Source organism: Galeopterus variegatus, unplaced genomic scaffold (genome assembly GCF_000696425.1).
Source record: "Galeopterus variegatus unplaced genomic scaffold, G_variegatus-3.0.2 Scaffold191, whole genome shotgun sequence".
Lineage (NCBI taxonomy): Eukaryota > Metazoa > Chordata > Mammalia > Dermoptera > Cynocephalidae > Galeopterus > Galeopterus variegatus.
The window spans coordinates 795,653-812,139 of NW_007726302.1; the positions used below are offsets into that span (position 1 = coordinate 795,653).

Below are 16,487 nucleotides of genomic sequence, written 5' to 3' on the forward strand. Positions count from 1 at the left end.
TAATTTTTTTATTTTTTTGTCTTTTTTCGTGTCCGGCAATGGATCGCAACCCTCAGTGTCGCGCCCGTACCGGACCGGGACTGGCAACGGGATCGCAACCCTCGGCGTTGCACCCGCACCTCGCTCAGCCAGTGAGCGGGAACCGGTCTGTATGTGGGATCCGAACCCTTGGTGGGAGCGCCGCCTCGCTTCCCAAGCGGCGCACTGTAGCAGTGCGCCACCGGGCCGGCCCCGGTTTCATTTATTTTTAAAAAAACATTTTTTTATTACTATATCATTACATAACATAATCATTTTTTGTGGCCCTTTACCAATTCCTTACTATACAAATTTACTTTTTTTTTTTTTTAAAGGGATCTTAACCCTTAACTTGGTGTTGTCAGCACCACACTGTCCCAAGTGAGCCATGGTCCGGACCCAAATTTAACTTCTTGAATGGCTAAAGGACTATTCAGGTTATCTATTACATCTTGGTCGAGTTTTGGTAGTTGACCAACTGATTTTCAATAAAGGTACACAGGCAATTCAATAAAGAATAGTCTTTTTAACAAATGGTGCTGGAAAAAAATGGACAGCCATACACACACAAAATGGACATCAGCTGAACCCTCACAACTTATACAGAAATTAATTTAAAATGTAGAATAGACCTAAGTGTAAAATATAAAACTATAAGACTTTTAGAAGGAAACATAAGAGAAAGTCTTTGTAACCTTGTGTTAGTCAAAAATTTCTTAGATATGACACCAAAGGCAGTCCATAAAGGAAAAAAACAGATAAATTTGGACTCCATAAAAATAAAAAAAATTTGTTCTGTGAAAGACTGTTAAAAGAATAAGAAAAGCCATAGAGTAGGAGAAATTATTTGCAAATCACATATGACAAATGACTTGTATCTAAGATATATAAACAAGTCTTAAAATTCAACAATAGGTGTTTTAGTCCGTTTTGTGTTGCTATAACAGAAATACCTGAGACTGGGCAATTTATAAGGAAAAGAGGTTTATTTGGCTTATGATTCTGGGACAGCTGCATCTGGCACGGACCTCAGGCTGCTTCTACTCATGGCAGAAAAGTGGCAGGCAGCCGGCGGGTACAAGCAGATCACATGGCGAGAGGAAGCAAGAGAGAGAGAGACAGAAGGTTCCAGGGTCCTATAAACAATCAGGTCTCGTGGGAACTAATAGAGCGAGAACTCACTCACTACCCCTCCTCTCCCAGGGAGAGCATTAATCCATTCATGAGAGATCCGCCCCCATGATTCAATCAGTTTCCAACACTGCCACATTGGAGATCAAATTTCCACGAGTTTTGGAGGGGACAACACATCCAAACTCCATCAATAGGAAAATAAGCAATCCAATTAAAAAATAAAGGAAAGAGAAAAGAAGGGCAGAAGATCTGAACAGACACTTCACCAAAGAATATATATGGCTGGAAAATAAACACATGAAAAGATGCTCAATATCAACAGTCATTAGTGAAACGCAAACTAAAACCACAATGAATGATCCAGTTTCTTTACGGGTAATGGGGAAAAAAAAACCACAATGAAATATCAGTACACATTTATTAGAATGGCAAAATCAAAACCAAAACCAATATGAGCAAAAACTGACAATATCAAGTGCTGGTGAAGATGGGGAGCAACTGGAACTCATATATTCCTGGTGGGAATGTAAAATAGTTCAACCACTATGGTAAATAATTTTGTAGTTTATTATCAAGTTAAATAAACTTACCATGATCCACTAAAGATATTTACCCAAGAAAAGTGTTTTACACATAAACCTATACATGAATAGCAGCTTTGCAATTGCCAGAAACTGTAAATAACCATGTTTTATATTGACCAATAGATGGTAAATCCCCTTTCCACAGAAGAGGAAACCTAAGTAACGTGTAGATGGCTTTAACGATGACCCTTAATTTGTTCACACCTCCTTGTTTATACGCCCCTTTGCATTGCAACTTTGCCACTTGTCGATTTTGGGTTTGGTTATGTGATTTACTTTGGCCAATGGTCAAACAGCAAATGTGAGACAGTGATAGTGAGAGGCTTGAAAATGTGCATTGGGACTTACTCTCTTGCAGCTGGGAACCCTATGCCACCATGTAAAGAAGCCTGTGCTAGCCTACTGGAGGATGATAGATCGCTTAGCTATCCCAGAGTCATCTCAGTTGGGTTCTCAGACATGTGGAGTCTCAACAAGCCCCAGCTGAGCTGGCCCCTAACTGCCCAGCCAACCCAGAGATTCCTAAGTAATGTTTGCTGTTTCAAGCCACTGTTTTGGGTGGTTTGTTAAACAGCAAGAGCTAATGGATATAGCTAATACTAGGTTCATTCAAGTCTCTGATCTGGTGAACCCAAAAGCAAATTCCTTAGGTTTCTTTCTTTTAAAGTGGTTCTCAACCATGGCTGTGCATTGGAATTACCTGGATAGTTCATGATGCCAGGATCCTACTACCATAGGTATGATTTAATAGGTCTAGGATACAGCCTAGCCACTGGGATTTTTAAGACTCACCAGCTGATTCTAATGTATGGAAAAAGCAAAAAGGTTATCTAATATTGGCCTACTCTGCAATGAATATGGAATGAGTGCTTGTATCTCTAACATATCTCCCTCAGAAAGTAAATAGCAACAATAATGAATACCAAGCTGATCCCCAAGACTTTCAACAAAATTCTGAGAACCCAGAGCTTCACTGGTATTGAGTCACTTATGAAGCTTTCTAGATGATAGTGTAGATCTAAGGTCCCAACAATTAAAAATCCAAATAAATGTGACCTTAAGTTACCAATGGTATCCTCACCTGTTTGCTGAATTGTGATGGTGCCCATTTTTTATCCTGAATTTCACTACCAGCAATAATTTGAGTACCCGAGAATTCTTGGTATAGAATGTTTAAACATTTAACACAATGCAGTACCTGATAATGCTGTTCTCATTTTTTTTCTATATAAAAAAATCAATTCTTTGAGAAAAGGAGACAGGGTTGTATATAACTTCTGTGCTCAACTTATTTGTTATAATTATGTACCTGAGTAGTAATATGAGATTTTACAACTACATGCAGTGACTTAGAAACAAAGGGCTCAAAAACAAAAAAGCCAAACCAAACAACTAAAGGACTGTTTCACAGGAGCCTTAAAATCAAACTGAGTAATCCCTACACTATAATTAAACAGCTTAAACAGCACAAAACTTTTTCCTTGCATAGAATGAAATAAGAAACATTATAGAATTGTTTAAAGACTATATTCATAAACATGTTAAGATTCATGACCTTTCAGTAATGAGTAAATACTGGGAAGTTCACACACGTATCAGTAGAAACACTATTTTATTTTGCTGAATAACCTAACAATGTCAGTGCTTTATGATAAAACCACAATTCCCTCTTTAGACACTCTGCATTTTTCTCACTGTTATACTGAAGAATTTAAATGTGGTCTTTTCTTCTTCCCCTTCCAGAGACTGTTTATATTTCCTTATTATTTTGATATCACTTTTGAGTTCTGCATCCTTTTACTCTTTAAAATATATGCTACATTGGCTGCCCAGTTAGCTCACTTGGGAGAGCATAGTGCTCCAACATAAAGGTCATGGGTTCAGATCTCCTTACCGGCCAGACACACACACACACACACACACACACACACACACACTCTCTCTCTCTCTCTCTCTCTCTCTCTCTCACTCAACAGGAGTATAATGAAATAATTATTTTTTTAAAAAAAATGCTACATTGGTAAGTTTGAATATTTATACCAAAAATGTTAAGTTTACTATTAACCACAAACCTGGCCAAACCCTTACCACCATTCAGAAGCCACCATATTATGGATTTATTTCCATTGCGTTAAGGCCTTGAAGGTGTGTTTTATTAATAGAAAAGCCATTGGAGAGCTCACAAACATTTCAAATGCAATTATGAGCCATGCAAACCTGGAACTGCCTTTCCATGGACTTGTCCTCTTAAAGAGTTAAAGTCAGTTTTTCAGATTTTTTTCCAGAGAGTAGTTTATTTGAGGTGCATAAAATGAAATAAATCAGTATTATACAAAATAATAGAAATATTTTGTACTTTTATTTACAAATTAACTTCATAAACAAACTATACTAAATATGACCAAACAACAAAGTTCTTGGCTTCCATCCTTTATGGCTATAAAATAAATTATTTTTATTGCTATCTAAATCTGCCTTCTGCATATACACATTTTCAAATTGTCCCTACCTTTACACAGACTTAAGATAGATACTACTCTCTTTTTACACAGAATGGTAAAGTCTTTTAAAAAGCTAATTTAGAATAACCTTCTACTAGTAGAAACTAAATTTCAGAAAGTATAAACATTTTATAAATCCTTCAATTCAGGTAATTTAACTATAATTAATCTGTGAAAATATACAGTACAAATCTGTCAATCATCCACAATTAGGTACAAGTATTTATGAAAAAAAATTTTACTATGGTCAGAATAAGATCTTATTCACATTCCTGAAAGGCAGTTTTGTTCCCCCAAAATATTCCTTCTAGTATTTCTGTGTACTTTAGGAGAACACATTCTCAGTCCCACAAGAAACAATATTCAGTTATCTGACTTTCTGTTTTTTTCTTGCTTGAAACTGCTATGTTTTATTTTTTACCGATTTAATCAGCATTGACAAGGCAGGATCAATGGACTTCTTCTGAGATCCCTTTTGATTCTCACTCTCTTTCTTCTTTACTGCCTGAGTAAGTTCTTGTTCTTTTTGTTCTCTTTGCCGGGCTTTCTCCTCAAGGATTTTTTCCATAGCTTTTGTTTTCTTGAAATTAGGATCTGAGGGATCCAAGTTGAACAAGTGGGAAGTATACATCGCCTGAAACCGTGCATCGCTAACATTTACCTGTAAATTCAAAATAAAGAAATAAAATTAGTAAACCAAAAGGCCTCAAAATGGGGACCAAATGAAAGTCAGTGGGTTGTCGATTATGTAAAATACAAATTTCAGCATTTGTACAATCAGAAAATTGTTTTCCAACTGATCTTCAATGGAGTTTTAAGGCCTACCCTTGGACCATAATGTGCACGGCACACTGTTCTTATCGCACAATAACAATCTATTCATTAGAACTATAGTGGTTATATATATCATGGCCTGTAACTACAATGATCACTTAGATTGACTGAATGTAGGAGTGGTTCCCAAGACAGGGCTTCCCCATGCTTACAGCATGAAATCAATTTCTGGCTAACATAAGTAAGCCAATCAGGTCACATTCTGCTGTACTTTTACACAAAGTCACTGCATTCTGAGTATATTTTGAGAAATTTTAACCCGGATGCCAAAAATAAGTAGCTAATGAGAATGATTCATAGATGAAGAGATTTAAAGACCACTATGGGAAAGAATCCACCCCTGAGACCAAGGTCTGGCCAAACTTATCTTCTATCTTTCTATAAAAACATTGTGGTTCTACATCTAAGATGTACCCTTAACCCCAATCAGGTCTTTGAGGACTGCCAGGCATGGGGTGGCAGGCAAGAAAGGGAAGCATGGGAAACATAAGTTCACCTGGAGACAGACGGTAGCTTTATTTAGTTATGGTGAGGCCAACATTCTATAAAAACATTGTGGTTCTACATCTAAGATGTACCCTTAACCCCAATCAGGTCTTTGAAGACTGCCAGGCATGGGGTGGCAGGCAAGAAAGGGAAGCATGGGAAACATAAGTTCACCTGGAGACAGACGGTAGCTTTATTTAGTTATAGTGAGGCCAACGGATGCAATATCAAGAATTTAAAGCTCATGAAAAATATTTTTATGCATGATTATTAATGTGTGAAGGCAGATCTCATAACAGAAAATCTGACTATAAATCATTCTTTGTTTTTCATAAGAAAATCAACTCATTAAAAAGTTTAGTGGAACAGAATCATATATGAAACTGACTCACAGGAACTGGAGCTACAGAGTGGCCTCAAAGTCCCTCTACATACTACCTAGAAGTTATCTATAGGCTCCTCTCCATTCTTCAAACAAATACAAAATTTCCCCTGCCTCCTTCTGGGTTTATTCTCCCATATTAATGGTTGGAAGTTGTTAAGTAGTTCCTAATAGCTGTTTGTAGGTTTTCTATAAAAAACTCATGCATAGAGACTTTGAGGCCATTAACATGTACTCAGCAAAAAGAGAAAAAAGGAGTGATGGAAACAAGAAACACAGCAATTAAAACAGCACAGCCTACTGTGCTGGCCACTGCACACAGCTGAGTGTGACCCAATGTGACATAAACCTGCTCTTCTGCAGTCAGGCTTAATTAAGCACATCTTTGTCGGCATGAGCACCACGTTATAAGCTACATATTTTTGGTGCAGCATGGCTACCAAAATACAAATCAACTACTTCACATGGTGCTCAACCAAAGAATCAGTGATATGATCCACACTGGGGATGAACTGCTTGTGTTGGACTAAAAGATGGTGGCTTTGGCCCCACCATAGGCCCTTCCTAAGACAGATTTTCAAGGGTTACTTCGACTACACTCAATTTCTATCTCCAAAGCTGACTTGAGATTTAACTCCAACTTTAAGAGGGTAATGACTTGTGTCCCTGGTTACCTCAAAGTCATCCTCTAATAATTCCTTCTTTTTCATGAGCTGTTTTTTCTTCTTTTTGCTAAGATTTTGGTGCTCCACAATCTTGTTGTAATTGAAGTGTTTTTTGCTATCTTCCTCCTCATCCATCATGAGCAAAGCCATTTCAGCCTACGGAGAGAAAAAAAAAGTTCAAATGTACAAATGTTTCTTTTTGTTCCCAAAGAGGAGTATGGGGCACAGATATCCCCTATGCCTATGAAAGGAGATGAAAGAAGAACTCAATTGTTAAAGCTCCGGAGTAACATCTGTCATCTGTAAACTGATTGTGGATTACCTTTTTTTTTTTGGTGGCTGGCTGGTATGGAGATCCAAACCCTTGATCTTGGTGTTACATGGCTGCGTTCTAACCAACTGAGCCAACCGGCCAGCTTGATTGTGGGTTACCAAGATGCATAAAGAAACCCAGAGACTTTCATAAAGCAATAAGGCAGAATCTCTGGAAGCAATATTACCCAGAGCAGGTGAGGGGTGAAAGCTTGTATTTAATACCTAGACCATATTTCACACAGGAACAAGAGTCCTCAAATCCCCCAAATAAAAAATTTTCATTTTCACTTTGTTCTTTTTAAGTAATGACATTAAACCTAGCAAGCACTTATTTTGTGATACAAATTATATTTTCCAAACATATACTTTAACAACAAGGAGAATTTCTTTTTTTCTCTTGCTTTTTCAATCCTGATACTTTTCTATGAAGTCAGGATCTTAGTATTTGCTTCTGAAATCGACTATAATGTCTGTTTCCACTAAATAGGTATTTTTTTTTACCAGCCACAGGATTAAACGGAAACCCTCATGAATTAAGTAAACCACCATGTATACTAGTAAAAATACAAAGTAAGCTCCCAAACCTTTGTGTATCTTCCTATATTATCACTTTAGACTGTTTTAATTTCCCTTCACTTCCACCACTGGCTCTTGCAGTTGGCTTTCTTTTTAGAGTCATTTTCCGCAAAGATTTTCTTTATTCTTTAAATAACTATACGAGCATTACTGTATGCAATGAACAGAGAATAGAAGATACATTAAGATGCAGGGTATAGGTGGCTAGTCAGGCTCACTACTAAACAGTGCTGTGAACTTCAGCCATAGGGGGCTTTGTTGACTCCAATTTCTGCCTCAGCAAAAATACATATAACTCTGTGCCAATAAAGTGTATGACTTTGGACCCATAGGGTCAATGAAGCATAAGGTTCCCTGCATTTCCAAGAAAGATTGTAATTTTGTACATTAAATTTATGTTGTTTGCAATAATAAAAAGAGAAATTAGCATTTGATAAGCTGTAATAGCAAAGTCTATATTACAGAACAGATTCAGATTGAATTAAAACTTATGGCAATATTATATGGAGGTTTTAATAGTATTTTCCATCTCAATATAGTAAGGGTTTTTAATAATGAAATAATTTCCTCTTAATAATAAAAGGACATGCCCTTGGTTTGAGGTAAAATTTAACTCTGTACTAGTTGGAGAGATAATGTTTAGTGAAAAGTGATATTTACAAACTATGCTGCTAAAATATTTAATTATGTATCTTATAATTTATTTATAAATCTCATTGCTAAAATAAGTTACTTTTTAAATTAGGTACAATAGAAACTCATGTGGATAAGTTCACTGAAATTGCATATCTCAATTATCCACTAAGCAGGTAACAATGACCATGTTTTACCTTTTGTCTTTCTATCTCAGTTTCTTCCTCTGGAGATGTACTTTCTTTTGCAGACCTCATTGATTTTTTCTTTATACCTGGCACAACAAACAAAGATAAGAGGGTTAAAAATTATAGGACTATCAGCAACAAATTGTTTATACTAGCAGGAAAAAATGCAAGTTATCCAGGAATAATCTTAACAATAAATGTGTCAAAACTAACCGAAGAAAAAACATATTACTGAAAGAAGACTATATGCATACGAATGAAATAAATACAATACTTTGGGATGGGGTGACAGCATATTATGAAGAATTTCTTCTGAATGCAATTTATAGTTTATTTTGTCAACTAAAAAAGAAAAAACATAGATCATTTCAACAGACACAAAAAGCATTTGATAAATTCAACATCCATTCATAATAAAACTCAGAGACATTTAATGGAATTCTAAATAAAGTTCCATTCAAGGAAATCTTTATAAAGATTAATAAGGTATATTTGATGTACTAGTGGTATGGAATACTAAAATGTACTGAAAAGTGAAAATAACCAAAAAACTTACTATCCTATATAATGAGAGCAATGGAACAATATGGCTTAGTATATAATAAAATGTATCGCGCATCAGTGGAAAGAGAAGGGATTGTTTAATAACTGGTGCTGGGCAACTTACTTCATACTGGAAAAAAAGAATTGAGTTATAGCCTTACTTCATAATAAACAGGAAAATAAAATGCAGGTGGATTTAAGAATTAAACATTTAAAAAACAAAACAAAACAAAACATGGGCTAGCCAGTTAGTTCAGTTGATTAGAGCGTGGTGTTATAACACCAAGGTCAAGGGTTCAGACCTCCATACCGGCCAGCTGCCAAAAACAACCCACCAAAAACCAAAAGCAACCTATGAGAAAATACAAGGGAATAGCTACTTGATCCTAAATAAGAGAAATATTTTCCTAGTATAAGAACAATGGAAAAAATCAAAAAGAGAAAGGAACTTTGACTTTCAATATATAAACTCTTAACACTCTGTCCCTTAAAAACTCATCTGCAAAATGAAAAACTTATCTTTACAATAACAATTTGGCAAGTATAAGTTTAACAAAATCTTTTCTCTTTCTTAAAGACAAATTTGATCTTCAGTTAACTTTGTAGTTCTACTACCAGGCAAAACTACTTCTGGTAAAAGTGGTTCTTGATTGGAGAATTGGATGTATAGAGGTCTCTAAATGCTCATAACTTTGGGCTTCCCTGAATCCGATGACTATTGTAACTGGTATAAGAAGGATCTGGAGGCTATACCTAGGCACTGTTAAAAAGATATCAGTTCTGATTTGGAGTGACTACTGCATACTGTGTCTCCTTTCCTTGTACCTGAGCTATACTGCTGAGTGGACTGCTGTGACAACTCTACTGAAGAGAAACACCACACGCTGCCCTGTCACATGTCTCCTTGCCCAAATACCTGTGAGAGCCAAGTGTGACCAACTTAAGTCTTTTGAGTTCAACTGTCTAGTAGAGCCTAAGAAGATCTGCTGGTGGGTACTATACCACCTTAATCAAGTGATCTGTGGGACAATCTGACATCTCCCAACCCCATGTGATATAATATGACAGATACAGCATTGCCTATGAAGTATTCTTGCCAAAATCATTCAACATAAATCCTACTGAACCACTAGTCTAACTTCCAGTTTATGGCACATACAGGAGACCAAGGGACAAGAAACTATTAGATAAATCCAGAATGTGAGACATTCCAAAGATCACTACCCTTGAAAAGGCCAATGTTATGGGAGAAAAAAGTGTGTTTGGGGTCTTCTAGATTATAGTGAACTAAAGAGACAAAACTAAATGCATTGTGTGAACACTGACTGATTCTGAGAATGAAACAAAAAACTGTAAAAGACACTTTGTAAGTGCTTGCTATTACTATTGCTATAGTCTGACTACACATATATCAGATGTGCTGGCGTCCTTGGTGATTGTGCTGATGCCAGACTTTTCTTCCCTTTTTGTGCCTGTTTGAGTGGGAGAGGTTCAAAGGGAGTTGGTGTCAGGGTGGTATTGTATGAAAGATTAGTATGACAAGTTGGAAGGCTCAGTATCTACAAAGCCATGTTCTGTTACTCTAGAATGTTACTGTACAATGTCGATTTTCTCTGCACTGCCTGGACACTGTCTTCTTTGGATAAACTATGTTCTGCCTGTCCTTCCACTGCAAAAAAAACAATGTTCTCTTACAGTCAATTAACACAACATACTTAACTGTGTCAGGCAGTAGCACTGCTCTATTCACTTTATGTATATTAATTAACTTAATTCTCAAAACAATGTCATGGGATAGATTTCCCTGTCTCTTATAATCCTCATTTTGTAGATGAGGAAACTGAAGCAAAGAGAGGTTAAGTAATTTGTCATGGGTTTAGTAAGCAAAAGAACCATGATTCAAACTCAAGCTCTCTGGCTCAGGCTCTCTACTGGTAACCACTACATTACATTCCTTCGATATCAAATGTCATTCTGTTTTTAATAGTCCTTTCCACTTAAAATGCATTCTGCTGTGAAATAAAGAAGTTAAATTTACAGAACATATGATGATTGAAGAACTGCAGCTAATGAGGTATAACAGGAAAAGCAAAGCCTAAATTTGAGAACCTTTAGAAACTGCTCCCTGTGTATTAAGTCCCTGCTATACTCATGCAGACCTGTGCAGTAGACATGCCCAGACAAGAGAACATGCCAGCAAAAATGTGCTGCCAGGTTCACCCCTCAGGGCTACCAAGGCATTTGTTTTGCACTTCTAAGAAGAATCATTTATTGTATACAGCCCTTCTCTCTAAAGTGCAAATCTTCATTGGGCCTATCTGAAATGTTTTTCAGGAAATGATGTATCTACCTTAAGATTATAATCTTTTCTCTGTCTTAAAGTATGTGTATGTATTTACATATGTCAGTATCACCAAGGCTCCACTTTCTTAGGGTCTGAACTTCCATCCCTAAGTTTACCTCTGCTCCTGTACTCTCAAGTCAAGAGCTCCTTTTGACATGAACAAACAAGTGACATATGCAGAAGATCGCTCTGTGGCAGGGAGAAAAATCAGGCTGAATATGATTAATAAATAAAAGAAATAAAGATCGTCATATACAGCTGTGGAAAATAATTTCAAAGAGCCCACATGAACTACTTCAGATTTTATAACAACCTGGTGAAAAGTCATAAAAATAAACTTGAAAGGAAGACTGCAGGAAAGGAGAAAAAAGAGAGTCTCCAAGATGGTCAAGGCTAAAAATGATATTCAATTTTACTGTGATGAAAATTTCTTTCCTCACAAAGAATTCACTGTGTGCTAGACTGAATTGTTTAGACAAAAGATAAATATGCCCTGATAAACGCACCGTTAATTGCAAATACCCTAAGTTGAAAATGCATTTAATACACCTATCTTAACGAACGTCATAGCTTTGCCTAGCTTACCTTAAACATGCTAAGACATTTACGTTAGCTTACGAGTGGGCAAAATCATCTAACACAAAGCCTGTTTTATAATAAAGTGTTGACCATCTCATGAAATTTATTGAATAACATACATTATGTCAAAATTGTGAAGGTTTTACACCATCGTAAAGTTGAAAAATATAAGTTGAACCATCATAAGTGGGGGACTGTCTGTACTAGGGAAATGAAAGTTCCTGTTCTAAAATGTTATTTTATTTTTCAGTGAATCTTTTGGCAAGTAAGAAACCACTTCTCCTGGGACTGCTGTCAAATACTAATAGAGACCCCAAATCAGATGTTAGAGTTCTATAAATAAAATAAATCCAAACAACCCTTACTGGGGCCACTATCCCTTTAAGCAAAAAAATATAACAGAATACATCTACAGAAAAAGATGTGCTGTAAAAAAATTGATCTGTAAAATAAATAAAGGAAATACCATTTTCCATTACTTGTAATGTCAAAGAATGTTTCCATAAAAAACTTCCTCCAGAGGGTTTAGTTGAGCACTTCATGTGAGCAAGAAGCTAAGAGAATTCATTGGAGGGCAGATGGGTCTCAATACTGACCAGACAGGAGTGGTAAGCTCACTAGTGATTCGCTCTTTTTTTGTAGCAAGTCCCTGCATCCAAGATCACTTGCCTATAGTGGATGAAGTCTGTTAATTCTCTTCTAGGCCAGGAGATTCTGCATTTGCTTGGAAACCCGGCAATTTCTCACACCCAGCTTTTATACACGTGGGTCCTGATGCTGGCTCTGGTCTTTACGACGTACTTACAGAATTATAAAAAGTAAAGGGAAGCCCACTAGGATTCAGATTCTACCAGCTACAACTTAGCCCTTGGGCAATTCAACTATGTTCTTTGATCTTCAGTTGACTCATCTCTAAAGTGGGCTGAAGTATGGATTAGAGAACAGAATGTGTATAAAAGCATTTGTAAACTGTAAAACATACAAGTGGTACATTGTAAGCACTCAAAATACTGGTTGAATGAATAAAATATGTGCACCCCATTATTAGATTTTCATGGTGGTTTATCAAATATCTAAGACAAAGGATACATTTTAATAGTGATGTACTTTATTTTGGTCCTGCTTCTTCAAAAACAAAATCTTATTAGAGAGTTTATGCAATTAGACAGCAATAAGCAATATTTAATTTCTAAAAGAAAAAATAACTCATTTTAGAGGTACATTATATTTCTAAAACTTCCATTTGATACCAGGTTTGCAGCACAGAGAAAAAAAATAGAAGGAAAAATTATAAAAGATCTCTGACACTCACACTGGCTACTAACCTGAACCAACACCATGCCTGGCCATCAATCAATGAACTCAATTCCTCCATATTTTGAAAGGTGTATAAATTTAGCTCTATCGGATTGCATAGGGCACAGGTGTTATAAATGTACTCAATTTTATCTGGTTTACAATGTCTTTGTCCTGTTCAACTATTAAATTTGAACTACATATCCTTCCAAACACCGGTGAGCTAAACTCATTATATCTTAAATATTTTTGAAAACCAGGGCCTATATCCTTAGATAATGACTATATTTCACTTCCAAGGTACTATAATCCAAAACGTGTCCTGACTAATAATGAAGGCAATACTGTGGTGATAAATTAATACACCAATATAGGTCACCTGAGTTATTTTATATCTAAATTAAGAAATACACTACAGGGCTGGCTGGTTAGCTTAGCTGGTTAGAGCGTGGTGCTGATAACACTAATGTCAATGGTTGAATCCCTGTACTGGCCAGCCACCCCCACAAAAAAATAAAATAAAATAAAAATATACACGAATTGGTGAATTCCGAACCAAAGTCCAACTCTCCTGAAGATTCCCTATTATACAGCCTTGCACCTAGAAGACATGAAAAAACTCTTCTTTTTGACTTCCTTATAGAAATCCATTTCCCTAAATATATGCTTCCATCTAACCTCTAAACCACCCTCCTGGATCACTGAATATAAAATGTTAATATTCAACACTTATTTTTCTTTATATCTTTTGGATACTGTTAAATGCAAGTTTAGCTTATCTTGAGGGAAAAAGTTGGAAATTAAGCGAAAACTTCGCATTAAATCCATCTATTCGAGAATATACATGATATATATTTAACACACATATTTTTTGAAAGCCCACTTATACTCTAGGTAGTCAGACAAAAATACCTGGGAAAAAACTATATCATTCTCATATATAAATATCTTCTAAGAAACGGTGAAAGTAATATGGGTAGATTGGGTGATTTGGACATTCAATAATTTATTGGCTGACTGAATGAATATATAAATGAATGAGTGCACACAGCTTTGTATTATGCCTATGAGAAGCCATGTCTGGCATTAAAGGTACATGTTGCTTTTGTGGACCAGCCTGACTGTGTGGCTCAACTGGTTTTCTCCTTTTCTGTTTAGGCCTCCCATACTGCTGCCCTTGGCCAGGACTTCAGATTTATATGCCCCATCTTTCTCCATTCTCAGCTATCCTGACTAGAACATTACTTTAAATTTGAAAATTCATTTCATCAATTGCCTTAGGCAGTAACCCTTCCTAGAATGATCTGTTTCCAGGTTCTTACCTTACCTGCCCACCCAGATTATCTGGAATTCTGCAAATGTATAAAAAACAGTATAATCTCACAAACCAATCAGGAAAATCCCTCACCTTCCTCCTACCTGCATTAGTACTTACTTTTTGTCTTCTCTCCTGATAAAAAAGATGCATCCTGACTCCTTTAAAGCCAAACCTCCATCGTGCTCTAGGTCCTACCCTCCTATCTTCTCAAGGACTTTGCCCTTGCATTTATCATCCCTATTTTTTGTATCTCAATCACTTCTTCTCTGATAGAGCAATCTCAAGAAGATAAAAACAAGTCCTAAAAGCTCATACCTTAAAAAAAAAACCTTCTCTTTACCCACATTCAGCTACTGCTCTATTTCTCTGCTTCCCTTCGCAGTAAAAGTTTTGGAAAATGATCTACATTCTCAGTCTCTACTTCCTCACCTCTCACTCCTACTTTAAACCACACTAATCTACTGAAATTGCATGTAAGGTCACCCAATGACCTCTATACCTCACCAAGTGTCTACAAGACACTTCTCTGTATGCCTAGTGGCACCTGACACAATCACATCTCTCCTATGCACGTTCTTCTCTCGGTTCACATGACACAATGCCTATGCTTTTCCTATTTCACAGCTGCTCCTTCTCAGTTTCTTAAGCTTTCCCCAACCTTCCAGGTAGTGCATCCTCCAGCATGACAGAGTAATACCTTATATAGGCTTCACCTGACCTCAGGATCCAATCCTGCATCCTCTTCTCTTATCAGTGCTTTCTACCTCCTGCTCCATGGTTTGAGGTACTATTTATATGCTGCTGATATGTAAGTCTATATTTGCACTCTGACCTCTCTGCTGATCTCTGAGACTCATACCTCAATGCCAACCTAACACCTCCATTTGGATATCTAATTGACACCTCAAAGCAATTATGGCCAAAATGGACCTATATGCGTCCTACCCAAACTTAATGTTTTTACACTCCTTCCTAACTCAGGGAATGGAAGGGCATTCTCCCAGAGACTCAAACCAAAACCTTAGGAGTTAAGCTAATTTTCTTCCTGATCCAAATATATTAGAAAATCTACTTCAAAAATACATCTAGAATTCCATTCTGTTTTCTCCTTCCAATTCCGTTACTGGCATGCCATATAAACTACCATCAACTCTTGTTTAGACCTCTGCAAAAGCCTGGTCTCCCAGCTCTCACCGATGCCTTTCTTTAATCTGTTCCCTTTGCAGGAACCAGAGTAATATGTTAAAATATATACCAGATCATGTCACACCCTTGTTTAAAGACTATTCAGTGGCTTTCTATCGTCGGTAGAGTACAACCCAAATTTGCTTTCAGGACAAGAAAGCGTAGGGTCACTTTTGACTGTGTTTCTGGCCTGCCCTGATATTGAACTCCCTTCTCTGACCATGTTCCAGCCACACTGTTGTCTTTCCAACACACACGACACGTTCTTTCTCACCTCACAGCCTTTTGCCCACTTTTCCTTCAGTGCAATGCACTTTATGCCTGACTTCTCATTCTACAGGTCTCAGCTGGAACATCACTATCTCGAAGAAGCATTCTTTCCTACCCTATGTAAACTCTCCTAACTCCTTCTTCCTCCCAGTTACATCCTTCAAACATTTACCATACTCTTTTCATTATTTGTTTATCTGCTTAGCATGTCTTCACTGAAACCAGACTCCTTGAGGGAAGAAATCTTACTAAAATTATTACTGCTGTATCTCTAGCCTAGCAGAGTGCCCAGAACCTGATAGGCAATCAAAATATTTGTTCACAGAATGAATAAACAACCATTTTCTGGCCCTAAATTTTATGTAAAAAAATTCACAGAATTTCTGTTTTTCTTTTTCCTTTAAAAAAAAAAAAGAAAGAAAGAAAAGAAAATACTGCACCCAGATAGAAACAATTACTCCTAGGAAGCATTCTGAAACCAAAAGTACACTGACAGCGAGCAAATGTTATCTATACCTTTTCCCGTGGAACTTCTGTTACTAACTTTAGAGAAAGTTTATTCACAATTTAAATGTAAATAGCCACCAAAAAAATAAAATACCTAGGAATTGAGCTAACCAAGGATGTGAAAAATCT

General features: G+C 36.6%; 1 protein-coding gene across 1 annotated transcript in view; it reads right to left on the reverse strand.

Moving 5' to 3' along the window:
• Positions 1-4,001: 4,001 nt before the first annotated feature.
• The window catches only part of ESF1 (ESF1, nucleolar pre-rRNA processing protein, homolog (S. cerevisiae)), a 65,380-nt gene continuing 52,894 nt past the window's right edge, over positions 4,002-16,487 (reverse strand). Inside the window, exons 13-15 of the mRNA XM_008564792.1 lie at positions 8,326-8,402; positions 6,614-6,760; positions 4,002-4,898 (exon numbers count right to left, since the gene is read on the reverse strand). Of these exons, the coding sequence (XP_008563014.1) occupies positions 4,641-4,898; positions 6,614-6,760; positions 8,326-8,402 (482 nt within the window). The 3' untranslated portion in view covers positions 4,002-4,640. The remainder of the gene's footprint in view (positions 4,899-6,613; positions 6,761-8,325; positions 8,403-16,487) is intronic.